Source organism: Stylophora pistillata, chromosome 2 (genome assembly GCF_964205215.1).
Source record: "Stylophora pistillata chromosome 2, jaStyPist1.2, whole genome shotgun sequence".
Taxonomy (NCBI): domain Eukaryota; kingdom Metazoa; phylum Cnidaria; class Anthozoa; order Scleractinia; family Pocilloporidae; genus Stylophora; species Stylophora pistillata.
The window spans coordinates 50315619-50343001 of NC_142520.1; the positions used below are offsets into that span (position 1 = coordinate 50315619).

Consider the following 27383-nt stretch of genomic DNA (forward strand, 5'->3'; position numbering starts at 1 on the left):
TTGATAATAGCAGCTGCATCAGCGGCTCCGTACGTGGTATTGTCCATCTTTGTGAGCTTCACGTCCATCTCAAAATAGGCATTATACCAGTCGGGCACTGTTTCAGAGGCTGTAGAAGTGTCTACGGTAAATTTGTAGGAATCCTTCTGCTGATAAGTGTTGTTGGCTGGCGCTGATTGCAGCGGAGTATCGAGTTCATAGCTGCGAAATTCGTAGCCTTTGGCAAATTTAGGTGTGCGCATTGAGGACATGTTGATTGATTATGTTAGAGTGACAAGATTTTTTTATTACAAAAAAAGTTCAGCGAAGTCTGAAAACACACCTGAGGGTTCTTTTTTATTTTTTGTTTTTTTTTTTTTAATTTTTTTTTTACTGAGGGTGAAGACGGTGTTTTGCGTGCCGACTCTTTTTGGAGTAGCTTTACAAGCTGATCTCCTTTGTCTTTCTTTACTTCACCTTGTAGCAATTCGAGCGCTTCGCGTGACGGTGTGACTTCGGGCGCCACGCGTGGCGGTTCGCGTGGTGTGACTTGCGGCGTGACTTCAGCGCTTCGTGTTGTGAATTTATCGTAGATTTTCTCACCGAGTAATTGTCCCGTCTTCTCCCCGATTTGCTCAGCACCCTTCTCAAGCGCTTTCGTAGCAGCTTTTGTTGCAAGCTCCTTCGCGGCTTTACCTGTAACCTTCGCAGCTACACTTTTTAGTGCGTCGAAAATTCCTTCACCTTCTTGAAGTGAGTAATCTTCATCAATATTTTGTATTATGATTTTGCCATTGGCATCTCTTCCCATACGCTTTCGACCCATAACACGTTCTTTATTTCAAGTGCATGAAATAAATTATTTATTCTTTTGAAAAACGTTTACTTGAAGAGAAGTGTTAGTGAGACGCCTGTGCCGTTGAGATTGAGCGGTCTACCCAGCGAATCTGTTATGTAGATTCGCAAATCTCTAATGGCTCCTGTGTTTATTTTGTTAAATTTCTTAAGCCTCGGCTCTAGATGGAAGGGGTAGGAGAGAGGTAAATTATCTACGCTGAAACGAAAGAGAACATCTGATTGTTTACCGCCGACAACGCTCTCTGAGAGTATATTCGTTCGAATATAAATGTCATCAACAGATCTCGTTATGTCTGGTATTTTGTCGCTATAGCTAGTGGTTGTCACAATCTTTTTGGCAAAACCGATGAGATCGCCAAAGTCTCCGGTTTGTAGGTCGACCTGGTATCCGTCTTCGAGACCGATCAGACATTTGAAAAGGGCTGGGACAAATTTGAGTTCGATACCGGTTTTCGAATGTTTTGCTCCCTCGAGTTCTCTCTGGATATAAGCGTTTAGTTGAGAGTATGAGAAATTTCCATCTGGTAATTCGATCTCTGTCCAAGTATTACCTGAATCGTGACTATATTTTAGTTTGTTGTTTGAATAGCTTTTTGACACATTGTACCAGCTGTAACTCATTGCAATTTCATCGAGAGCAACAAAGTACTCTCTATGTTTGGGTCAAACCTCATCACAGGATTAAATGTTACTGTGAAATCATGGCTCACCCCACGCGAACAATTCAAAGAGCTTATGGCAATCAATGTTGGGTCTCTATGAAGCGATACTTCTTGTTTCATCATTTTCAACATTTCCTTATTCAAATCGACTAATTCTGAAAGCTTATCCATTACGATAGATGTTTTTGTATATACGCTGAATAAAATTCTTTCGAAATTTCATTCTTTTTGACGAGGTGATCGAGAATCTCCATTACCTCGTTACGCGGTTGAATAGATGTGTTGCCCGCGTCTATAGTGCCTGTCAATTTAATTAATCTGTCTTTCAGATCATTGAAATCTGTAAATATAACCCCTCCAGTCATTTTCGCTTTCCCAGATGTTTTATGCATCGGAAGGTTTGCGAGTTTGGTGAGATCTTTGAATATATCCATCGATTTTTGTGAGTAATTAATTTTGGGATTAAATCTCTTTGTCAACAGATCTATGAGGGATCTGTCACCTCGTTTCTCATGTACAACAGAACCGGTTGAAGGACTGGTCGCCTCAACTATCATTTCGTTTATTAAGCGAGTGGGGTTGATCAAGAGACCACCGAATTGTCCGTTGTTTTCAATCTTGTAAGCGTTTCGCTTCTTTTGCGTGTATTTACGCTTTGAGTGGCCCTTGCCCTCTTGCGTGACAAGAATCTTTTCACCACCCGAGAGTAAATTAATGCGGTCGGCATATTTTTTCAGCGTGTCGATCTGTCGCACGATATTATCGATTTTGTCTCTGTTTTTCTCCTTATTCTTCGAGAGACCGGCCTTCACATGGTTTGCTCTCTTGATTTTATCAATCAAATCTATCTGTAGTCTATCATGATCAAAATCCTTCGCGAGTATTCGTTTGTATGCATCATTCGGCGGTGGAAAGCCGCTCTTTTGAATATATTCAAGTTCGTCTTCAGTAAAGCCGATATTTGGGTCAGGAACTTTTGTTTTCGGTTTAGATGGTGCTTCAAGAGCTGTGGGAGAATCTGGGGGTGAATCGGCTGCTATAGAGCTGTCTAGCTCTTTGAGAAAAGATAGATCTTGTGTGATAGCCTTTTGATTTTCATCCAATTTCTGAATGAGTTTGTTTTGTTGCTCGTCTATTGTTTGTTTGACCTGTTTAACAAGAGCAAGTTCAAGACCTGTTTAACAAGAGCAAGACCTTGTTTAGCATCGTTATATGCCTGCACAGTCTGTCTGATTTCCTCCCTTTTTCGAGCGTTTTCGAGTTTGAGATCTAAGTTTCTTGAAAAGGCAGCGATATCCATTTGTTAGTAGTCAAGATAATATTTTTTGTAAAACGTGATGTGAATAAATTAGCTGAAGCTAGATGCGCGCGCACCCTCCCCACTGGTAGTGTAGAAAAAATCTCCCACAAGGGATTTCATATGGATGGTGGTGCGTGTATGTGTATATCATGGTTAGAAAATATGGGGAGGCTTTCCATGCTATGCCCATACATTGCATCACCCCCTATGAATTGGTGAAAAAACCCTCCCCGCCGCCAACTCATGGGGTTCGGCGAAGTGAAGACGAGACAAAGTCTAATTGTGTTCGAAGATGGTGTTACAATCACTCACCCCCGTAATTTGGGCCAGAAGTGCCGTTTATGTGACAAGTCACATGGTAGAAACTCGCCCCGAGGGTAGAGCCGCGATGTGATAACCTAGAACAAAGGCGAAACAAGCCACAATCCGAAATACAAGGCGAAACAAGCCAAGGCAAAACAAGTCACAATCCGAAATACAAATCAAAACAAAACAACAAAACAACAAAACCTCTCATGAGGAACACAACACAGAAAGAAACAAGATCAAGTTCCTCATGAGAGGTCTGGTGAAGAGAAATGGGTTTAGCGCGGTTTTACGCTAATTTAACGACAAAGTGATACCAAAAAGTGCTAAATTAACGTGAATTCTCGTTAATTTCATCGTAAATGCGCCAGAACCCGTCTTACTCCTACTACTGCTGAGCCCTTACCAGAACTGTTTCAAGGCTTCGACGTTCAGTCAACGAATATCGATTCGATGAGGTAAGGGCATTCCATATGAACGGATGACTATACATTTATTTCAAAATGAATGTTAGAACCCGTAATTTGCCATCCAGAAAACACGAGTGAGGACAATATTAAGGCTGTGAATATATTACTCATTTTTAAAATATAGTTTTAAAATGTTTCACTTCTGAGAACAATTATCACAAGTATGCATTACATCTTCAAGTCTGTTAGAGATATAAAACTGCCTGAAAATCGATCCGTAGATGTCAGCAGGATCGATCGAAGTTGAGACTTTACGCGACGTGTGGCGGCTCAGTTACGCTAATGGGCTTTTGACAGGATAGTTTAATTTATGGATAAGTTTAAATAAGACCAGTTTCCTCTTTAGTTCAACCGACGGATAGAAGATGAATCAAACAGGAAAGGGTCCAAGTCGGTTGCGTTTCCAAATGTTACTGGCTTTGCTAGTTCACTTCGTTGAGGGTAAGAGAAAAATCCTAATAATATTTTGCCATGCTTTTCTCGTTAAATTGAAGACGTAGAGAGTCTAGGGTTATTAAAAATTCAACACTGAAACGCAGTTAAGAAACATACTTTTCGTGAAACGAACGCGAAATTTTCGACCAAGTGTAAATACAGCAAAAGGAAATTTTCTTTATCGTAAATAATTTCGTATCGCTGGATCCATTTTCCTTAAATCTTTTTTCGCTTTTCCTGCTATAAAGAGGAAGTCTTCGTGACTGGTTAATGATTTTGATTGCAACATATGATTGTAATATTTGATCCTCTAGTGAACTATTTGTTTTGACACGGTTGGTCGTTTAAAGCTAGTATTTGTCATTCAGGAAATAGCAACTGCCTTTAAACTTGATCTGTTTAAATCTAAAATCATTATCGTCGGCAAGGATCGTACTACTAAAGCTCTCTTCGAAGCTTCATAAGTTTTGCGGCATCAACATCTCCCTCGAGCTGTATTTCGCCGCTCTGATTCAGATCTACTTTCGTTCTCGTATCTTATGCTATTTAACTCCAGCGAAATCCCATTAGTTAAGGACCCGCTCCAATTTATAATCCTTCATCCAAAGCTAACGCAGTTTGTTTCAAAATTTTCTGTTTTGAACAGAAATAATCCCAAACTTGGAACATCAAATCGATTTTTCTCGTTATTTATTTAAAAAGGAGCTTTAAATTGACTGTCTGTGGTCAAAAGCGGAGGCTACTTTTCCAAAATGTTCTAGTTACTTTCGCCCCAAAATTCTAAGGAAAGAACTGTCAGTTGTTACGTAATTTGAAGATAGGCTCCTAAAAAAAAGGAAATGGAAATATTAGACCAACAAAAAGGCTATTTATATATTTGGAAATGCATGCAATGTCTGCAGAAGATAGACGCCATGCCTATGTCTACACGATTTGACATCACACCAATTATGTTTCCTATTATTATAATAATGTTACAGGCGGTATTAGATTGGAAAAGATATGTGAAGTGAATCTTACATTTGTGGGCTCTTCTGTAAAGATAAATCTCGAATGTGATATCAATTAATAAATTATTAAGATTTCTTTTACGTTGCATTAGGAGAGATATATTCCATTTGGTGAGTAGACGTAAAGAATGAGACTGGTTTAATTTGTATCTGAAGGGCAATTTGCATGTTATCTGATCGCATGATGTTATTTTCAAATGAATCAAGGATAATTTTCGATATGGTTTAAGTTAGTGCCTGACGTTTACAAATACACAGGCATGGCATCTAAAATGAGCAATGATCAATGAATTGTATAGGGAATCTGCTTTTTGATGCAGGAAGACGTAACATTGCATTGATTCTACAGTAAATAGAGGACTTATCGGAGTACAGTGTAGGAAACAGATTTCTATAGATGCTACCTACAATGTATCAATTGTTTTGCATAGTTTTATGTAAAATTTAACAGAACTTTTTGGCTGCTGCGATAGACGTTCTGCTATTTGATTGTCATATGGATTAAATTTATTTCGCAGTCCTTCAACGAAAGATTAATTAATGCAGTCAGACATTTTTCTACAATTTGTGGAGTCGTGTTAATCTGATTTGTGTTTGTTTGTTTTCTTTTTTTTTAATTTGTGATATCTAAGATGGTCAAAAATTGAGAAGTTGTGAAATTTATTGGATCATTTGTGAAACTTCCCTAACTGATGAATACCAGCCTTTACTTAACACTGATTTAAAAATGAATTGTAAAGGCCATAGTCCGGAAGCCAAGACTGGAAAATTGAGGTTTACCACAACCCACGAGTTAAAAAAGGTTTGATAGTAGGTTTTGAGAGAGGAATACTTGCTGATTATCGCTAGGTAGTTTGTAAAGTCAAATTGTGATATAGGTTTTGAGTTAAGAGGGTGTTTTCGTGGATAAACCACCGTTTAGCATGAAAAAGAGGCTGACTTATAAAACGGGATTCCCTTACCTTGACCATGATTTTAAGACTGGACTTCTTATGTGAAGTTAGTTTCATAACAGAAACTTTGCTTACTCTATAAATCCGTGAAACATGTACCGTGACTGATCACGTGACTCTGAATATGCAGAAACACTCCTAGGTAAATACTAATTACTATAGTTTACTTTCATTTACAAACATTTGCCTATCATCACAAGGGAAGAACGAACGTTTTTGTGTTAGAAAAGATAAATTTGCACTAAATTCTTATGTAAAAACTAGAATTGCTCTTTTAAAGTAAAGTTTAAATGGATTTTAAAGAGTTATCCTCTCAGCATGAAAACGAGGCTAAATAGTGGGTAGACCCTTTTCGCTTTCTTTTTCCACAAGATAATCATTAAGAATTATGAAATTGTGTGACAAATCGTCTTAGAGTTATCCTTATTGTTTTTGATAGGTCTATAATCGTCCATTTCATTCTTTTTATCAGAAAATCGGAAAAGGACAGTTTTTCTCTAAAAACAAACTGAGACTTCACTCATACTCTTATGTTATGGGATACATCGCGATGAGTCTTGCACTTAACTTATTACTAATACTTCATGGAGCAATTTGCAACTTTTAGAAGCTGCTACTTTGTAAGTTATGGAACAGTGTAAATCTGCCGAGGCACAAACTTAGTTTCATTGTTCAATCATCACAATCAGAATCCCTGACATCATCTTCCTCCCATTGTATCCCGTGTGGATTGCGACATGTTTTCTCTGCCATAGAAGTGCAGGCCTCGGCGAAGGAAAGACCGAAATTGGCGCAGGAACAGTTGTATCGACACTGAGACCTCGTGCAAGGGCAAGTGGTCACTTCGTCTTCTTGCTCTTCTTGTCCCAGACGACCAAGACTTCCCTGGTGCACTTGGCTTCGAATCCTTGCTTTCCATGCTTTTGTCTTACCAATCCCTGAGATTGAACTATTGCTGTCACATCCGGTGAGAGCATGAAAGGCAGGTAAAGCAGCAAGAACCCTGTCTCCAAGCTTCTGGAAAACATCATGAACTGGTACAAAATGCATTTGATCTTCAACACCGGCGAGGAACCACAGCTCTTTCGGTGATGTTTAATGCTCGTAAAGTGGGTTGCACTCAAAACAAGAACGTATGTGTCAGGTAATCGGATGATGATTCTTGTTTCAGAGCTCGCAGTGTACCTAGCATGAAACAACATGCGGGTATCTGCTTCTTCGTGACTGGACGGAAGATCTGCAACATCACCATGGGAATCTCTCGTGGTAGCCACACATCGCCTTCCATCCTTGACTGCTCCTGCGACGATCAGTTTGGTATTCTCCGTGAGCCTCCCCTCGTCAAAACTGCATATAACCTTTGATAGGATGTCACACAAGTTCTCCTTGTTCTTGGGGTTGTTAATGTACTTGGCTCATTGCTTAGGAACTAATGTCGAAGGTCCATCAATAATTAATTCCAGTGCACCTAAACCCCCCCCCCCCTCTTAATCGCTCACCAGCTTTGACATCTCAAAGTACCGGTCAAAAACGACATGAGCGCAGTCACACTTGCGGGTGGACAGGGGTGAAGAAGAGATGCTGTAATACTTTGCAGCCAGTTCACCAACGTAGTTGCACCACCCGACTTCGTCATCTGGACAACAGCCATTCCATCTATAAGGTATACCGTGTTCTCAGGAGGTGCTTGAAGTCGAGAGACGACTTTGACAAGCTTCTCTATGATGTTAGCTAATTAGCACTTGGCGTTTTTTCTAAGAGTCTCATCTTGATGGGCGAGTGCACATGGTATGGGTGACAACTCATAGGTCATAACTTCCATTAGATTTATTTGACGCACATTGGAAACAATTAGGAGCCTTCCAAAGAGGTCCCTGTCGGCACTGATTGTGACGATCTTATCTTCTGAGGCCTTCATATTCACCTTCTTCGTCATCGAACAAAAGGTCCTGACCTTTAGGTTGGGAATAGGTTCTCAAAAACTAGCATCATTGGTATTCAATTGCTCCTCTATAAACTCCGTCATCTTCTCTTCACCTTTTCTTCGGCAAGCAAGAAGAGATTCTGCAATCAGTTCTGTGGTAAAACAACGCCCGTAGCAACATTTACAAGGGAATGTATTTCTTCTATATTGAAGGGCAGGCGGTGTGCGCACTCCGATTACGTTGCATTGTGGTAGCGTCATTTTCAATATGGTGGTAAAGGCGGTATAAATGGGCAGAGTTTAACTGAATATTTCGTACAAGTTAGGCCGTTTCTTTTTCGTTTCGCTATAGGTGAATATAATTTGATATATTCTGGACGTGTAGAAGTATTTTTCGTGCGTGTTTGTCGCGTATTATGTCGTTCTCAAGGACACACGCAAGCACTGTTTTTTAGCATGTAATTTGAGACCGGTTTTCGGGAAAGTCAAATTCGTTGTACGTCATAGTTTGTAGCCTTTCAAAGATTTTACGGCCGCTTTGATCCTTCTTCAACAGCTCTGATCAAACGCGCTCAAACGCGCTCCAACGCTATAAATGTTTTATGCATTTTAAGTGATGGTGTTTGAGGCCCTTTTGTGGAGCGAAAAGGCCCATTGTTGCGTGTAGTGTGTTGCGTTACATGGCGTTACTACTGCAAGGACAGCTATCAATCGTGTTGTAAATCTACTTTCCTAAGCGAAGGAAAATTAACTAATCGCGAGTGTGGTGGGGTAAATCCTCTATCTTGATTATTGAATGGAGGACAGTTTAATTAGAGCAATGAAAAGAGTCACTTGGTCAATGAAAACCTCTACCTTGCGTGAGGCGACACGCTGGAAAGCAAAAGGCAGTCGACTGTTGAAAGGTGTTGATGTGCGTCTCTTACCATTTGCTAGCGCTTTTCAATCTTCTACCCTCAAAGTTTAGGTCTTATTAGGATAACTCGTGATGATCTTTCTTTGCGATGTGATGATAAGGGTCAGTATTGAGGTGTCATTTCCCCATCTTTATGTTCTTGAGGTTTGGCAAGGCCGGATGAGATTGTGTTACAAAGGCAATATTTTCTTCGGTGCGCGCGCTATTTTCTTTGTGTCAGAGTGTTCTCTCCTTAAGTAATAACTCTAGAGATACATTTCTCAGAACCCTCATTTAATTTTCCTCTATTAATAGTAATAATAATAATAAGAATAATAACAATAATAAAAGATTTATACCGCGCCAGTATCCTACTGTTCAAAGGCGCCTACAAAAACTTTAACATTAACACTTAAGACAGCTAATATTAATTATAAAAGGCTTTTCTAAAAAGTAAAAGTTTTTAATCTACTTTTAAAAACAGACAGAGACTGAGCATTTCTAATTTCACGTGGCAAAGCATTCCATAATGATGGTGCTGCTACAGAGAAGAATCTTGCGCCATATGTTTTCAAGTTATAGGATGGAGAAACCAGAAGGTGCTTGGGTGATGAGCGTAGTTGACGCGATGGGGTGTAAGATGTAAGCAAATCACAAATGTACGACGGTGCCAAGTTGTTAAGTGCCTTGTAGGTTATAAGTAAAATCTTAAAAATAATACGTTGATTAACGGGAAGCCAATGAAGATTGAAAATAAGAGGCGTAATGTGATCATGCTTTTTTGTAAGTGGGACGAGGCGCGCCGCGGCATTCTGGACGTGTTGTAGCTTTTTTATAGTGTAGGCTGGTAAGCCATACAAAAGGGAATTACAGTAATCCAGCTTCGAAGATACAAACATATGAACCAGCAATTCAGTAGTGGTCGCTGAAAGATATTTCCTGATATAGCTAATATTTCACAAATGATAAAATGAAGATTTGCAAATGTCAGTAATATGATCCTTAAAGCAAAAATGGCTGTCGAACATAGTGCCGATATTCCTCGCCGATATTCTCAAAGGGTATTTTGAAACTCTGTACGCTTTTACTAAACGTGGAGCGCGACAATATTTGTTCTTAGGAGGCTTGGGGCTTCTCCTTTTACAAATCCCGTACTTATCCTTGGTGGAAAAAGTTCGTGTATTACAAGGTCTCTGTCTCTTTAATGTGCGTTTGCATATCAAAGGTCAATTCCCTGTTAAATAACTCGCTTCTAGGAAATTCAATATAATTTCTGACTCTGAAATCATTCATCGTGCGCTGTCAGTTGTGAGTTTAACTGTTGCCAATTGTGTCGAGATTCTTTGGCAGATTTCAGTTAATCTTCGAATCTTTCTGAATAACGTCAGTTGCCTCCTAAGAACGAATTCGTCACGGAGGAATGACAGGAGTCTCGCAGGCTCGTCAAACGTTTTAACTTTCGAAGGAACGGCAACAGACAGTGAATCTCCATTACAATCCACGTATATTCGCGCTATCTCGCTGCCACCAGAGAAGTTCACTGCAACGCGTCAAGATGCAAATGACTCAATTTTTGTTTTACGACTATGATGCAACGCAATCAAAGTGCACACACTGCCTGATTCAAGGGGTTGGACATCAGTCTTGATGAACAACAACTTGTCAGCCTCCTTACATGTGCATCCTCTTTGTCTCGCTTGACTCTTTGTGGAGGAGCCTCCTTATGACTAGCCTGATTGTCTTCGATATCACTGTACATCTCTCCTAGGGAGGTTGTGACTGATGCACGTTCGTGAGCAGTAAGGAGCCACCTTTCGAGGGAAGCACGGCTTTTGGAGATTCTTACTATGCCCTCCTTGGACTTCGAATCCGCGTTGATAGACTGCTCGAGAGTCAAATAGCTCCAAGTCAATTTAAAATAACTATGCTAATAAGTATATCGCTTTAATATCAGTTCATATAGCAACTCTTTTAAGGAAATCCGAAACAGAAAGCGAAAAGGGTCTACCCACTATCTAGCCTCTTTTTCATGTTGAGAGGATAACTCTTTCAAATCCATTTAAACTTTACTTTGAAAGAGCAGTTCTAGTTTTTACATAAGAATTTAGTGCAAATTTATCTTTTCTAACACAAAAACGTTCGTTCTTCCCTCGAGATGATAGGTTAATGTTTGTAAATGAAAGTAAACTATAGTAATTAGCACTTACCTAAGAGTCATGACAAGAAGGAAAATGCATGCACTGTAAGTATCTCCCGTTGTCCCATACAAAGCCTTAAAAAAGTTTTCTAAGGCTTTGTATGGGACAACGGGAGGTACTTAGAGTGCACGCATTTTCCGTCCTGCCATGTTTTTGCATATTTAGAGTCACATGACCAGTCACGGTACATATTCTACGGATTTATAGAGTGAGCAAAGTTCCTAATATGAAAAACTGACTTCACACGAGAAGTCTAGTTTTAAAATCATGGTCAGAAGGCTAGGGAATCCTGTGAAATAAGTCAGCCTCGTTTTAATGCTGAACAGTGCTTTATCCACGAAAACACCCTCTTAACTCAAAACCTGTATCCCAATTTGACTTTACAAACTATCTAGCGTTAATCAACAGGTCTTCCTGTATCTAAACCTACTATCAAACCTTATCTAACTCGTGGGTTATACGAAACCTCAATTTTCCAGTCCTGGCTTCCGGACTACCAGGTTTACAACAAAATTCTACCGCTTTTCAGAAACTTACTCCTCTAACATGGTCTACGAAATAATTGGAGACTGTAACTGTACTTGGAATGCAGCTGTTAGTAAATATTCAAGTATTGCAAGGGTTTCGAGTATAGAACAACTTTGTGACGCGCAAACCGAGTTATCCCTTGATTCTTCCCACTGGACTGCTTTAAGAATCAATGACAGAGGTTTGTTCCAATGGGGGCTTTCATCTAACAACTCAGTACAGGTACCCTTAGGGGGACTATTGGACGGTAGACAACCGCCCGACCGCTGTTACGCCATAAGTAAATCTGTGATGAAGCTGAAGTCGATGGACTGCAATATTGGACTCCCTGTTCTACTTTCTTATAACGGTGAGGTTCACCAACCTTTAAATATTGATATTTATAACATAATGATCAAAGTACGCAATCGGAAAGTATTTGCCCAACATTCCGCGTTGCCTTATCATGTTATAGAGCCAGGAAAGTGTGTTATATTGCAATTAGATCTTTCAAGTGCAGCTTATAATACTGTGCAAAAGTAATTTAAATGATTATCGTTGATAAACACGCTTAGTTCTTCCGATCTATCGCCGATATATCGCTCCATGTGCCTAAGAAGATTTTTTTAATAAAAAGTATTATTAAAAACTAGACATTGGATAATGCAATTCAAGACTTTTTATTGGCTTAGCCATTATGGTATATCAGCTAATATACCGTAATCTACAAATACGGCAAGCGTACGTGTCAGCTTAAAATTAAAAGGGAGCTAAAAATTTAATAAAATTTAAGAACTTAACTTAACGTTTTTAATAAAACAATTATTCCACTTGCTCTTGTTGGATATGAGATGATTATAACCAACTTGGCGCTACGCGCCTCGTTGGCTATCTATCAACTTATATCCAACGAGCGCTCGTGGAATAATTGTTAAATATCATATTATATGAGATGGGATGAGAATAAAGAAAAATTTAATTCAGGGATTATAAAAGAGGTTGATCCAAAACCAAACTCTAAATACCCCATTGCCAAGAATTCATTTTACTTATATACAGCTAATCTGCTTCGCGAGGATTCTCGGCCTGATTATTCACATGATTGCCGTCAGTATCTGGTAAGTACAACATCATGGCACATTTGGTGGTTTTATATTTGTGTACTTGTTAACCAACACTGACCAATATGGTGTTTTAATTTCGTAACTTCACCGAAAAAATCACTCTTTTCTTTTTAATCCAGCTTTCAAAGTGCGTGCAAAGCAAAGGAACTCGTTCAGACAGTCAGGTAAAATAAATCCCAACACTCCTGAAACAAATGTACTCTCACCCTCCCCCCCTCCAACCAAAACCAAGTACAAAATTACTTCTCACCTCTCATTTCAATGTAAACAAAGTACTTCCTTTTAGCAAGTACCATCTCACAATAGCAAATGATTTTTTTTTTTATTTAAAAGCAGCTATATAATTGTTTATGCGTCTCCCGCTGCATCCACAGGCGTTAGAATACTCCTTGGCTTATGAAGAGCATGATGTAATGACGATCAGTAGCTGCCAAATCGAGGACACACTCCTGAACTGCTGTCAAACTTATTGTCGAGAAGGGAATTATACTTACACTTTAGAAATGGAATCTGGTCTTGGTAAGTATCAATGCACCGGCCAGATATTTAGATTTTTAACTTGTTTTGCGGAGAAAATTTATTTTTGTCTCTTTCGCTCTTCACTTAAACTTGGCTTTAAATCTCTCTCCATGATTATTAACAAAAAATCTACATTTTTGAATGACACGCTTGGTTGATTACCAAGGAAAAAATTCAGGAAAGCAGATGTTTTAAGCGCGAGGATTTTGGATTGCATGTTACGTTTCTTTTAAGGGCGAGTTGGGTGTAGTCGGTTGCTGTGGTAACAGTATGCCCCAAGGAAAGAACTAGGAACTCATTTTCAATGAAACTGCTGGATTTTGTGTTTACATGATGAAAATGTTTCTGAAAAGTTACCCGAAACATTCGGACAATTAATATCAAATTCCAAGACAGTTCATGTTAACTTTTAAACTTTCTCTTTTTCTTTGTTTTGAAAGGCGTTCCAGGATGGTGGCTGTCAGGTTGGCTGCCATCTTGGATGACTTTACGCCTTCTGTAGCCCTATAGCTATCGATGTACGGCTCCTTTTGTACGGTTCTTTTGACTCTATTTCTACGTTTTTATTTCCTTATTTTTTTACTGAAATTTCATAGATGCTAAAGTGAGGAAAGTACCTAAAGGAGTTTCAACTGACGTTGAAATCAGCTTTTATATGAATAACAACGGCAGTGAGAGCAACTTGGCCCAGGTTATTATTACCTACAAAGTGTTTAAAGACGCAGGTAGGTATATGAAGTCCGTTCTGAATGCTTATATTCATGATCGGTTAGAGTTAAATAAATTACAAAGTGGTTTGATTTCAGTATGAAAACTATTATTGATATGTTAAATTTTTCCCCATTCCTTCAGGAAGAGTTATTGCAGTTCTATTGTGCCGCAAAGCACGAAATGAAACCAGTCTTTGGAATTATATCGGCAGTAGGTAAGAATTAATAAGTATTTCTTAAGAGAGTCGTTTCTAAGTGGAAGGCGAAAGGAAATTAGTTATTTACTGCTTTAATTGTTTGTTCAGTTCAATAGCGAGTCAAGGGAGAGCGTAAATGGGAGGAGCCAGGATACCGTGCTGGCAAACAATCCTCTCACTGGGACTTAATCTGTGGATAGCTCCATTCAACTTTAAAGTTTTCAGTTTGCAAGCTAGTTAACTTCAATAGATTCTGGAGGAAAAATTACAAGAAATGGTGGAAATGGCCCAGCAATGTTAAGATAGACTTGTGTGTTATTAGCTCGTGATATACTAATACGCACACAAGATTTAAGTATGTTTTGTTATCTTTGTAGCAATACAACGATTTCTGATGTCGTTGGAGTTGTACTTGACCCTCCCCAGAATGAAACTATTCAAGATAAAATCATCATTTATTTTAGTCACAACGAGGTAAAATAGACCATATTGTGTTTTTAAATGTAGTTATCAGCAAGGTAATTTCGACCATTTGAATGGGGCTTATATTAGATGGAAAGTGCAGTTGTCATTTCTCACCATTACATCATTACGCTTCCTTTGGTAGCTGAGCATTGATTCAAAAATTATCGAAAGGCAATGCGTCTTCTGGAAGGAGGATTTCAAGTAGGTCAATTTAATTATTCAGTCATCTGTTAGATTTTGGGCATTTAGTATATGTGGAAGGTTCTTTCTTTATTTTTCTATTTCTTTCTTTCTTATCCATATTTTATCATCAAATCATTTTTAGCTCGACGAACAGCGGTTCGTGGTCAGGTGATGGCTGCACGGTACTGAATGATTCTTCGACGTTATCGACCGTTTGCAGTTGTAACCACCTCACGAATTTCGCAGTTCTAATGCAACACAAGGATATTGAGGTGTGATGTTGTAAATGTTTCATTTAATAGTCTTTGCCATCTCGGGAACTGAAAACAATAAAACTTCCTGCAAGAATTCAAGTTTATCGTGTGCCATATGCTTCGCTTACGCGCACTATCCTAATAGGCGTGCTTGGATACTGCATAGCAACACAAAACTGGAGAGCAAGCGCTCCAGTAAACAAACTCTCGTAAGAGGTCAAGCATATCTGGCTTTAGGCAATAGTTTTCTGTTCATTACGCTCAATCCTTCTGAAATATCTACGAAAACTGTAAGATATTTACTAAGTCTCTCGTTCGGACTCGATGTTTGGATGGAAAGCACAATATTTTTCTAGAAATCGTGAAAAAACTGTAACCAACAACCCGCTCGACGGCTAAGAAACATGGCGGCTTCGCAAGGTATGTACTTCAAAAAATATACTTTTTTCTGATTTTTTTCAGTTATTGGACTTCTAAAGTCTATGAAAATAAAATATTAGATCGAAAATAGCAATGGAGGGGAATTTTACGGCATTTTACGCCCGATTTCTTACGATATTATGAGAGTAATTATCGAGTCTTACATTGAGACTAAACGCAATGCTAAAATTCACTGTAGTTTTCGAAACTGCCGACGAGCCATCAGACCCTAAGAAGAGATCTTCGTACCTTGTTGTGTTCCCTTGTGTAACGGGGATTCTAGATATCATCCTGAATTAAAGTTACACCGCTTACCTGGCCAGGCAAAGGATGACCAAATGTGCATGGCTTTGTTGTAGTCCAGACAGAAAAGTTTATGATCTTGGTGCAGTAAATAATGGTCAGAATCCATTTGGCTTATTAGAAATAAAAGTTGTCAAAGAAAGTGAAACTTCATTTGACAATGTAAGACATCTAACTAAGGACCAGAACACTAACCAGTACAAACTGAAGACAACAGACATTCATTACTACCAGAGTCAGGGCCAGCTTGGACTCACAGGATTGGAATGGTGTGATTTTTTTTTAGTTACATTGATGACAATTTGTTTTTTACTCTAGAATTAATTTTGATCCAGTGTTCTTCCAGGAAGCAAAGGACAAAGTGGATAGTTTTTTCATTGTAGATGATGGCACATCAGAATCAAAAAAGTGATATCCTTTGAGCCTCCTTATTGCTCTTTCAACATGTATTCTCAAACTTGTTATTGTCTTTGTTTTCTAAACATCCTGGGCAGGGAATTGTTCCAGACTTTCTAGAAACGGAGGGATATTTAGCTCCACCCCCTTCTCCCTCAGCAAATCTTCAATGTCAAACCCTTTGTCAGCCATGACCGAGTCCTCAGCCTCTAACAAATCTAGAGTTCCACTGCACCTTGTGATTCCCTTATCACTTATCCCTCCAGTGTAGAGGCTAGAAACAAAACTAATAACTCCATAAGGGGTAATACCTATTAAACCTTTTAATGGAGTATTACTTTTATAAGTAGAATAAAGCTGTGACTCAAGTAGCAGTGAAATAGGTGTTTGCACAAAAATCTCAGTACAATCTAATGTAACACGCGTGTTTGCATAAAGCCTTTTGAAACCTTCTGGCATATAGCTATTGACATCTTCCCTTAATGGCCAGATCACTTGACTCCCAAGAAAAAAATACGAAAAATTAGTCCATGTGATCACTTTTCTGCAAACTGATGATCTGTGTATCTGAAACCTATGTGCTAAGTCCTGCTCAATTAACCAAGCTTGAGTCGCACACAAAACATAAACAACTCATCTTCAAGAAGCATATTTCTTGAACCTGGTCTACTAACTCTTTCACCGGAGGCATAACAAAATGTCATTTGTGTAGCAAAAGGCTGCAGCAAACGCATAATTACTCTCATGATATCGTAAGAAATCGGGCGTAAAATGCCGTAAAATTCCACTCGGTTGCTATTTTCGATCTAATGTTTTATTTTCATAGACTTTCGAAGTCCAATAACTAAAAAAAATCGAAAAAAGTATATTTTTTGAAGTACATACCTTGCGAAGCCGCCATGTTTCTAAGCCGTCGAGCGGGTTGTTAGTGACAGTTTTTTTACGATTTCGAGAAAAATATCGTGCCTTCCATCCAAAAATCGAGTCCGAACGAGATACTTAGTAAATATCTTACAGTTTTCGTAGATAGTTCAAAAGGATTGAGCGTGATGAACAGAAAACTATTGTCTGAAGCCAGATATGCTTGACCTCTTACGAGAGTTTGTTTACTGGAGCGCTTGCTCTCCAGTTTTGTGTTGCCAAGCACGTGACCTCTAGCTGCAAAGGGCCTATTGTATACGGTTGTTTGCAGTGCTCGTGATTGCATCTGGATTTTTTTTCTTTTTTTTTTTTTTTCGGAGCTTATTACTGCATTCTGCGTCTGTAACTACTGAATTTTGCCTTGGTTCATTCTTATCACACTGGCGTTTATACACCGTGTGGTATACTTTCCTTCTAAGACAAGTCTGCTCGTATCAGATCGGGCTATGAATGCTTCATTTTTTTTCCAAACCATTTATGGAGAGAAATGAGTAAAGCGGGTTAGTTTCTAAAGAAAATGTGGTGCTACGTCGGTAGGGTAGTATTATAAGGTAATTCTGGGTTTATCAACTGAGTTGATAAAGAGTTTCAAAGCTGACGTTTCGAGCGTTAGCCGTTCGTCACTTATGGAGAGGCTAATCACGGAGTTAGTAGAATGTCCAACGAAGCCCAAGCTTGTAAGTCATAATCTCTCAACCACTTTGTAATTTTTATCTCATTTTCCACTTGTTTTCTTCTTTCCTTTTGATTCTCAGGAAAGTAAAATCCCACCGGAGCACAGAAAGGCATTGCTTATTATTACCTACGTTGGTTGCTCCTTGTCCCTCGTTGGGGAAGTACTGGTCATATTTGTTTATGTGACATTTATGTGAGTGTTGCTAAAAAAAAGGGAGAAAAAAGCTCTAGATCTAATAGTAACGCCGAAGTTTTGTTGCACGGTAATGTCTTGTTTGAGCAATTTGTTTTAGGAAAAGATTAATTAGGAACCGTTCCACCAAAATTGGGACAATTATCTTCGTTTTTCTAAAGTTGAGGCGAGTATAGTTATTGTGGTTCATTTAAATCACCTTTAATATAAAAATGGAAGAGAAGCAGCGAAAGAACCTATCAATCTATTCTGTACTGTATCTTTCTTCCATTCTTTCTCAGTAGCGTTTGCTGTAGACTTCTGGACGAGTGCTAAGTAAAATTTCGTGTTTATTCAATTTGTTGAATGCTTTTATACAGGAAAATTAAAGCCGAAGGAATCCAAGTCAGGCTGAATCTTTCCACGGCTCTGTTTCTTGCTCAGCTAGTATTTTTATCCGGAATAGATGCTACAAGCAATAAGGTGAGAAAAAAAAGTTTCATTTGTTGTCACATATTTCGTCGTTCTTTACGATTAATTTCATCCTATGTGTAGTAAGCTCAGTCGTCTCGTCCCTCAGAGAAGAAATTCCGCGCATTTTGTTTTGTTCGTTTAATGAATTTCAGCGAATTTCGGCGAATTGTCGCTAGAAGTAAATATCGCTTGCAAATTCGCCAAAGCAGAATGAATGTCACAAATGCCATACAACTTTTACTGCCGAATTTCTGGGAGAACTAAATTTCTTCATTTCACATCATTGAAAAGCCTTCGGCAAAGTTCGTGAATTTCGCTTTCATTACTTCCGAAGTCATGCACTATTGTCTATTTCTAGAAGACGAATTGCTTCTCATGTGAAGATAACTAGACTGTACTAGGACCAATTTTGATTTGAGATGTAGTACAAAGTCTTTTGGCTTGATCTTTGCTTGGAGAATTTAATCATGATCTTATTCGATCTCTCATTTCAGTCCGTGTGCATCTTAGTGGCTGTTTTACTCCATTACTTCTATCTGGCAGCATTTGGGTGGATGCTCTTAGAGGGAGTTTTTTTGTACACAATGATTGTGGAAGTATTCAACACAGTGAACATGCGGTACTTCTATTTCGTTGGATGGGGTAAGAAACGTAATAATGTCATTGCTTTGGTGATGAAAATAATTGTAATGATATCCACTATTATTAAGAACTGCATCAGTGGATAATGCGATTCCAAATTTTTCATTTCTTTGGCCATCATGGGTTTTGAACCATTGTACTAGGCGTGCGCATAAAGACGAGTTAAACAAAAAGTATTTTTGCATATTTTTAGCTTTCCGTTTATTCTTGCAACATTAAGATGGGAAGATTTAGCTATCTTTTGGAGGGTTTTTAATAAAACAATTATCCAATTGCGCTTGTTGGATAGGAGATGATTCCAGCTATCTTAGCCCTACGTGCCTCGTTAGCTAGCTATCATGTGATATTAAACGCGCACTCGTGGAATAATTGCTAAGTATTCCACAGAATATCAAACGAGTTGCAATAAACTACAAGTGAAAAGCGAGATATTTCTTGACATAACTCGAAAACGTTGTAGATATTATTTGATAGAAAAGGCTGAGGCCAGCACAAGCAATGCAAAGTACAATAGGAAAGTTGGGTGAAACAGAGGCTTTTTGTATTCTGATTGGCTGTATTTTGTGTGGGGTCCTTATTAGATGCAAAATAGAACTTGTATATCGATGCCTTCTGGAAGGGCAAGTAATTTCACAATACAGCTCCCCTTGATATTGTTTTCAATGTTGTTGTTAATGTGCTATTATGTTGTTGTTGTTATTTTTTTTTGTTATTTGTGTTGTTGTTATTGTTGCCCCTGTTGTTGTTGTTCTTCATCCTGTTGAGCTGATATTTATAATTTAACTATGTAGGTCTGACCGTGTTATTGAGTTATTGAGCTTTATTTTTATTGAATTATACTGTTTTTCCATAATTTATCTCATAGGTTTCCCAATCGTACCAATAGTTATTTCTCTAATAATTGGCTCAGGCGGTGAGAAAGGACTTGAGACTTACACAAATGAAAACTTGTAAGTACGCAGTGCTTTATTCATCATTATAACTTATTCATTTCAATAGAAACCGCGACGTAAACTGTTTTTAAACAGATCTGTTGTCTGAATTTACTTTCAGCTGCTGGTTGTCCTTCCACAAGCACTTGAGCTGGGCCTTCGTCATCCCTGTGTTACTTGTGACAGTTGTAAGTCCTCTTCTCTCTGCTTTTATTGCTATCTTAACTAATGGCTAGAAATGACAAACAAGAACAATAAATATATGAATGAATGAACGGGAGAATGAAAATATGACTGATTAACTGGCTGTCTGACTGAATTATGACTGACTGGCTGGCTGGCTGACCGACTTAGTGACTTATTCATACGATTCCCCATAGACAAGTGATTGGAGCCTTTGTTTTCCTTTTTTTTTTTTTAAGATCAACTTTGGGATACTCATAGCGGTGATACGAGAAATCAGGAATCTCCATGAGCCTAATCCTTCTAAAATGAAAACCTTCAGGTATGTTTTCTTTTAGGAAGACCTGCCTGCGGTGGCATGGCAACTAAAGTAAAGGATTGTTGAAATCGCATAAATTCCTTCAGGTCTCAGAGGAAAACTGTTACCAGATGATCATTTTCCCTCGAATTATGCTTTGCCATTAACTAAAATGAATGAAATACTACTGCATATCCCAATTTTGAAATAATGCTGTTATAGCCTGTTATTTACTTAAATCTAAAATTAATTAACTCGAAGGTTTGTGGTTTTGTTTTTGTTTTGTTTTTTTTGGAACTGAAGTCTTAGACTAGATGAAGTCATTTTAAATCGTTTTGGGTTTTTTCTTTGGGCTTTTCCGAGTTTTCCGATAACTGAGGGAATATTCTCGATTATTTAGTTACAATTAATAAATAGTTCGAACGATGTCACTTTATTCCAGAAAAAAATGATGATTTGCCATGCAAAATCTATATTGCACAGTATAGCTCCAAAAGGAAATTGGAATTTGAAAGCAGTTTTGCATTTTATTCCCTTTAGGAAAACTTTGAAGGCATTTATTATCTTAAGCCCTCTATTGGGTTTAACTTGGATATTTGGTCTCTTGGCTGTTACAGACGCAGGATTGGAGTTCCAGTATGTTTTTACGACACTTAACTCCACACAGGTCTGTACCAACTGCATGTACGTATGTCTATAAGTTGCAAACGCTTTGGTCCAATGCCTGGCGCGCTTGACCCCATGCAGTCAAAAGGCCTAGTAAGACGAAGCATTTATTAAGTTTCACTCCGCGTTTGTCCACTTGATCAAAAGGCCTTTTGTGAAGAAGACAGTCTCTTAATCTTATTAGATTTTTATCAAGAGGAAATAAAATCAAAAGCTATGTAATGCGAGAAATTCTAATTCAATGATGGAACTGATCAATCACGTGTCTTTTTCAGGGTATGCTAATTTTCCTCTTGCATGTGCTGAGAAACAGTGAAGTTCGTGCAGCATTCCACCACAAAATGTTGAAATGGAGGTTCAACATTTTTCACAGTAGCTCTTCCAGCCGCGCTCATGCAGAGGTGTCTGTGCAGTCCGGTGGCAAGAGAAAACGGCAAACAGACCATGAAGAACACAACGAAGAGCTAAATCAGAACACCAAACTAGGAGAACAGATGGCATTTATTGCCACACTACCTCCTCCAAGCGTTCACTAAAACTTCATCTATAGTTTCCTGCATCAGATTTTTATTCTTTAACCCTAAGAGTGACCGGGATCTAATTTCTATCTAGGGTACCACTGCTTCAACCAACATTAAGGAGATTTAAATTAAATTAACCATTCGAAACTTTCTCCATAAATGCTAAAAATGTTAATCAACCATGCCACCATTATTTAAAAAAAAAAGAGGAGCCGAAACAATGCCACAACGTGACAAAACTACCTTTTTGTGTTGCTCTTAGCAGTTGTTTAAATAAATCGCCAAGCAACGCGACAGAAAAGGAGCGAGACCACGTCATTCTAAGGATAAAGGCCTGGTTACTAAAGAAGATCCAAAAATGGCGGCGTTTGTCGTCGTATTTTCAGCAAAATTTATAATGATTTGAGCAAATTAGTTTGCTTTGAGAAATCTCGCCTGATGGGGTTGACATCATAGATCCATATGTACTATTTGATGTAGAAAATTGAAAAAAAAGTGTATAGATTGTGGAATATTCTGAGAGATTACATAATCTTTCTGGCATTTCAGTCTTATCCTTCGTCTTCAATTCTAAATGGATATTTTAAAGCTATCTGATGTATAATAAATAAATGTGCTTTAAAATACATTATCTCTATTTAAACTGCACAACTATAAAACTAAGCATGATAGGGGCAACGAAACATATTAGTAGTGCCATTTAAGAACCGCGGACATAATACATATTTTAAACATACACCATGAATGTGCGTGTGTGGAGTTTTAGAGTAAAGATCGAGGTGTGAAGGACAACCTTAGTAGCAATATTTAGTGCTCGTCGTTTTAAGAAAACCACTTTGGCCGTATGCCTCTTTTCTTTTTATGGTGATCTGTCTATACGTTTGACAATTCTGTGACTGATATTTATTAACTGATTGATACAATGACATTCTCAGCCTTGTGGATTTTGTCTTGTTATTTTATTGATGGTCTGATGGGGTATGAACCGTTTGCATGTAGAAACTCACGAAGTAATGGTTACGACTTTGTACTTGTACTGAGGCCATGTCTCATTTTTTGGGATCTTGTAATCGTTAGAATCTCTGTCTATCGTCTTAGTATGTAATAGTTCCCTCATATTGTTTTATGATACAATTTCACTCACAAGGTCAGTTTACTGAGGTGAAATAATCCAAGCCTTCTTCTCTAGAATAGCACATAGGGACTAAGGATACGTGTGTGATGAACACCTATGGGTGGTATTTTATGTGCTCCACATATTTTTGAAGCCTCAGTTAAATGGGAAAAAAACCTTCGAACCCCTTAATCACTTAACCTAAAAAACAATTTTAATGAATTTTAACGTAACTTTTTTGTGGCGTTAATAGTATATGCGAATTATTGAAAAGACGGAACACATGGCACGTGCTGCCAGTGCTAAAATGAAAATATAAAAATTATTTAGGCTTTCATCAGGATCCACCAAAACTGCTTGTTTAGCAATAATGATTCAAAAGAGCACCTGTAACTTAATTTTTTTTGTGTGTTTTCTTTTTTATAACTTGCCTTGATGGAAGTCATCACCATATAGACATTGTTGCCTTAATTTTATTGAAAATCAAGAGCCACGGCTAATGGCTTCCTGAGTACAACTATCAATCATTTTTCCGTAGAATTCTCAAAATAAAATTTCATTTTTGGAGAAATAAACGAAAAAAATATAGCAATATGTGGATTTTACTCCTGCAATAGAAATAAAACCTTGTTGACTTATTAAGGGATCAAACTGAAATCGCTGGACCTATTCTGTGTACAAAAACCTGAGAAGTCTTAAGTTCCTCAATTTTGAGGCGGAAAAGCATTCGCTGGACGGGGTGGCTGATTTCCATCTCGTTAGCACTTTTTTGAGGAAAAATAACTGCGCAAATTAAAGTATTGATTGGGCTTGAATTTAACTTTTTGTTAATTTAAGGGTTAACGGATACCAGATCGACAATTAATTCTAACTTTAGAGTCATTGCAGGAACGCACTGCTATCTCCCAACAATAAACAATAACTAGGAGATAATTAAAAGATGAAATAATTGGAATCAAGTTACATGATGGATGCTTAATAAGAGCAACAAACTCGTTAGTTTTAGATCTTCTATACTAGACATGAAAAATAACAGTTCCTACTTACCAGAAGCATATGCAAACCCGAAAAAGGAAACAGACAAAAAATTGAAAAAATATTTATGAATAGGGCTTATCAGGTAAATGGGACTTAATGAGACCACACAACCTCAAGTTTTCCTAGACTACTTCCTTCGCGTTTTTACTTAATTAAGAATTGTATTTTTGCGAAATCGACGGATGAGTTTATTTCTTTCTTAATTTCTGCGTCAGGACACAATAAAGACTCCAGGGAAAGATCGTTTTGTATTTTTTAGTACATGGTCTGTTTAATTGGAAATTGGCTAGGCCCTACATTTAAAATCCACACGGGACACCCAAATCAGAGCAGAAAACAGTTCCAGTTTCCTTATATTTTTGTCACATAATAATAAAGAATAATCATCTTCCCACGAGGCTTATTCAAACAGTTTTTACCATACACACCTATTTGTTATCCATATCCGACGCTAATTATACTAACCCGTTCACAGAATGTGCTTTGCTAGCACCGTACAGAACGGATGTAACAACCCCAGTCGAGGTACCCAGGTATCTGTGCTAAAGAGACTCAATTTTTTTCATTCTAGCAGTTAACATCTACCTGTCCAACCGTGCAAGCCGGTCCCACCAACTTCACCCAACTGTTAACGACAGCATCTGAAAATGAGATCTTCATAAGAGGACTTAGAAGGAACAAGACCTCTAAACTAAGAAGTAATCTTGGTTTCGAATGACAATGAAATCAATTTACCTAGAAAAGGTAGTTTGGAAAATATGGAATGCCGGAGATCGGGATCGGAACCGGAACCGGAATACTTGGAATACCCGGAATACCCGGAATACCCGGAATACCCGGAATACCCGGAATACCCGGAATACCCGGAATACACAGAATTCCCGGAATGACCGGAGATTAAGAAATTTTTGAAAAATAAAAGTAAATTAATAAATAAATAAGAATATTGATGATTAAAAATTGATGGTAAATTCACAAACTCATTAAACAATTTAAAACGAAATTTTTCTATGAGGGTCCCAAAAAAAAAAACACTTACTGGCACTGTTCATGGAGATGCACGAATTAGAATTTTAAAAAAAGTCTGCGTCAGGCCAGTAGCCCATACAGCCTAAGTGACTAAATATTTGTACTCTCCCTTCCCCCTGGATGGGAAGCTAATCCATCACATGGTTTCTCCCCGTTTTAAATTCGCCTCCACTCATTTACATGATCGTTCACTGGCCCGCTACCACCCACATACCTCGGAGGTAACAACTTAGAATGGGTTACACATAGTCGACCTCTGGGTGTGACCATCGATCATAAGCTTGGCTGGTCCACTCATATAAAGGAACTGAAGAAGAGTTTTGCCGATAAACTAAGCCTCATGAAGAAGAGCAGATTCTTACCTAAACAGGATCTCTTAAACCAGTATTTTAAAGTTATAATTCCTGCAGTAACGTACGGCATATCCATATGGGGAGGTACTAACCGACAAGACGACCTCGATTTACTGGAAAGATTACACTGCAGGGCAGCAAGAGTCATTTACAATTTCGCTAAGGATATACAGCCAGCGGAAGTCCTTACCAGGGCTAAATGGGACTCTCTAAGAACGTTTTATAAACAATCTGTTCTGAAAGTAACTTATAAGATGTACCACAATGATTTACCATCCTGTATGACAGCAAATATTGTGAAATCGCAAACCTCATATAATTTAAGGAACAGTCTTAAATTGGAAATCCCATCTTTTAAACCGAATATCAAAAAGCATTCCATATCTTATAGAGGTTCAGTTTTGTGGAATAACCTGCCAATGGAGTGCCGTAAAGCGCATAGTGTCAAAAGTTTCTCCAGGATAATTAAGAAGCTTCCTTTGGTCAGGGACATTGACTTCTCTAATTTATTCTGTAAAACATAGCTCCTCCCAAAAGGAAGTATTTTGAGGTCTATAATTTTATCACTTAGGTAATACTATCGATTATTAATATAAGCATTATCTTATCTTTATACGTGAGTCTTATTTTATACTATATTACAACTATTATTTATGTATCTTTTTATTTTATACACGACCCCACAAGCTGCACAGCTTCAATACTTATCGTGTCTAAATAAAGGTTTTACTTACTTACTTACTTACTTACACACCTGTAGGATGTCTAGGGCACCATGACCATGAGGCCGCCACGCTTTTCCAACCGGAACCATTGCAGAAGATTAAAAAAATGCAATATTTCCAATTATTTTAATAGTTGAATTGTACAAAGCTCCGAACTATTACAAATTAATACTCTACCTTAAATAATTATTAACCACACATTGGGAGCTATCAAAGCAGCTACCATTAAGACCAGCCGTCTACAGTTAAAATTGAGAAATCGTCAGTTCCTCGACACCTTTTCGCGTTTATTATAAATACCTTGAATATATACTTTTGAATATAAACCTTGTTTAGAAGAATCCATCAGTACAAGTGATATTAATGGTGCGATGGGCGAGTGACATGTCAGAAGCTGATTGGCGATAACAAACACATTTGTGCTGTTATGACTTTTCTCAGGGCTGGAAATCCATGTAAAACATCGCAGTTTGTATTATTAGTATTTCTTCCTGCTCATCTAGTTTGCAAAGAAACGTCCGCCTTTTACAATGGGAACAATATCTCTGTTTTATTTCTATTCTTGCCGTTTGTGGCCTATTCTATGGAAGGGGAAACACAAGTTTCTCTTCATTTTATGAAGGTAAACAAAGCTTCGTTTTGTTTTCTTTTCTTTTTATGTTTTGTTTTGTTTGTTTGTTTTTTTTTTTTGTAGAAATATACTTTTACATTGGTTCTACTAAACTTAAAAAACTAAAGTGCCATATTTCTTCATTAACAGATTCCATAGGATCCCCATCTAAAAGACAATTATGATTTACCATCGGAAGATGGTTTATATATACCTTGGTCGGTTTACTATCGGCGTCTACTTTGGGTCTCTGAGTAAAATTTTAATAAAAAATATTGCAATTTTTTGACAAGTTTTCCCTATAATCGTGTAAAAGCCGAAAACACGATAAAAAAAATGTAAAATTAAGTTATAACATTGAATCTTGCTGATTCAGTTTGTGTTCCTCTCTTGTGGGTATGGAACTACGGAGAAGTGAAACAAAATAGACAGATGTACCTGTCAATTTTTATGATCATTGTTCCCGAGTTTAATTTACAAACAGGAAGTTTCTCCACGTCATTGATGCTGACCCAGGCCCTTGTCAACTATTACAGGCAGGTCAGGGGGAGCTTTGTGAAGAACTTCAGACCTTCACGCAAGAACATGGCGATGATAAACATTGCATAAAATGAGCAACTTGTAATAGGAACATTGATCAAGTGTCCTGATAGTCGCAAGGACACCATCGCGCTTAGGGAAGAAAGTTACTGTGATGAACTTTGTGAAGAAATTGGAGATTGCTGTGTTGATTATGACATATTTAGTTCTTATTAACCGAGGGGGAGGTCTGTATGGGAGAATCTTGACCGAGGTCGTCAGTACAGACCGAACGCAGTGAGATCTGTACCAGCGACCGAGGTCAAGATTCTCCCATACGGACCGACCTAGCTCGGTTAATAAGATGTTTATTATATGGCTGTGTATTATATGCCAATTTTTTATATTCTTTGTACCTTTTTTTTCTAGACCGGTCTAGATGC

The 27383-nt window shown here is 38.0% G+C and overlaps 1 protein-coding gene across 2 annotated transcripts; it reads left to right on the plus strand.

The window, feature by feature from the left end:
* Window positions 1-3074: 3074 nt before the first annotated feature.
* Window positions 3075-22496, plus strand: LOC111333092 (adhesion G protein-coupled receptor L4-like). Of its 2 annotated transcripts, none has more exons than XM_088748268.1 (19): window positions 3075-3563; window positions 3922-4016; window positions 11520-11867; window positions 12557-12615; window positions 12741-12785; window positions 12996-13140; window positions 13737-13865; window positions 13993-14065; window positions 14425-14521; window positions 14655-14713; window positions 14838-14967; window positions 17745-17857; window positions 18217-18319; window positions 18805-18952; window positions 19818-19902; window positions 20006-20072; window positions 20307-20389; window positions 20906-21032; window positions 21307-22496. In XM_088748268.1, exons 2-19 carry the CDS (start codon window positions 3941-3943, stop codon window positions 21565-21567), a joined length of 2148 nt encoding a protein of 715 aa, XP_088604394.1. In that variant the 5' UTR covers window positions 3075-3563; window positions 3922-3940; the 3' UTR covers window positions 21568-22496. The 2 variants fall into 2 exon arrangements, with proteins under 2 accessions (XP_088604394.1, XP_088604395.1); XM_088748269.1 differs by lacking the exon at window positions 3075-3563 and adding an exon at window positions 5341-5431.
* Window positions 22497-27383: the final 4887 nt, after the last annotated feature.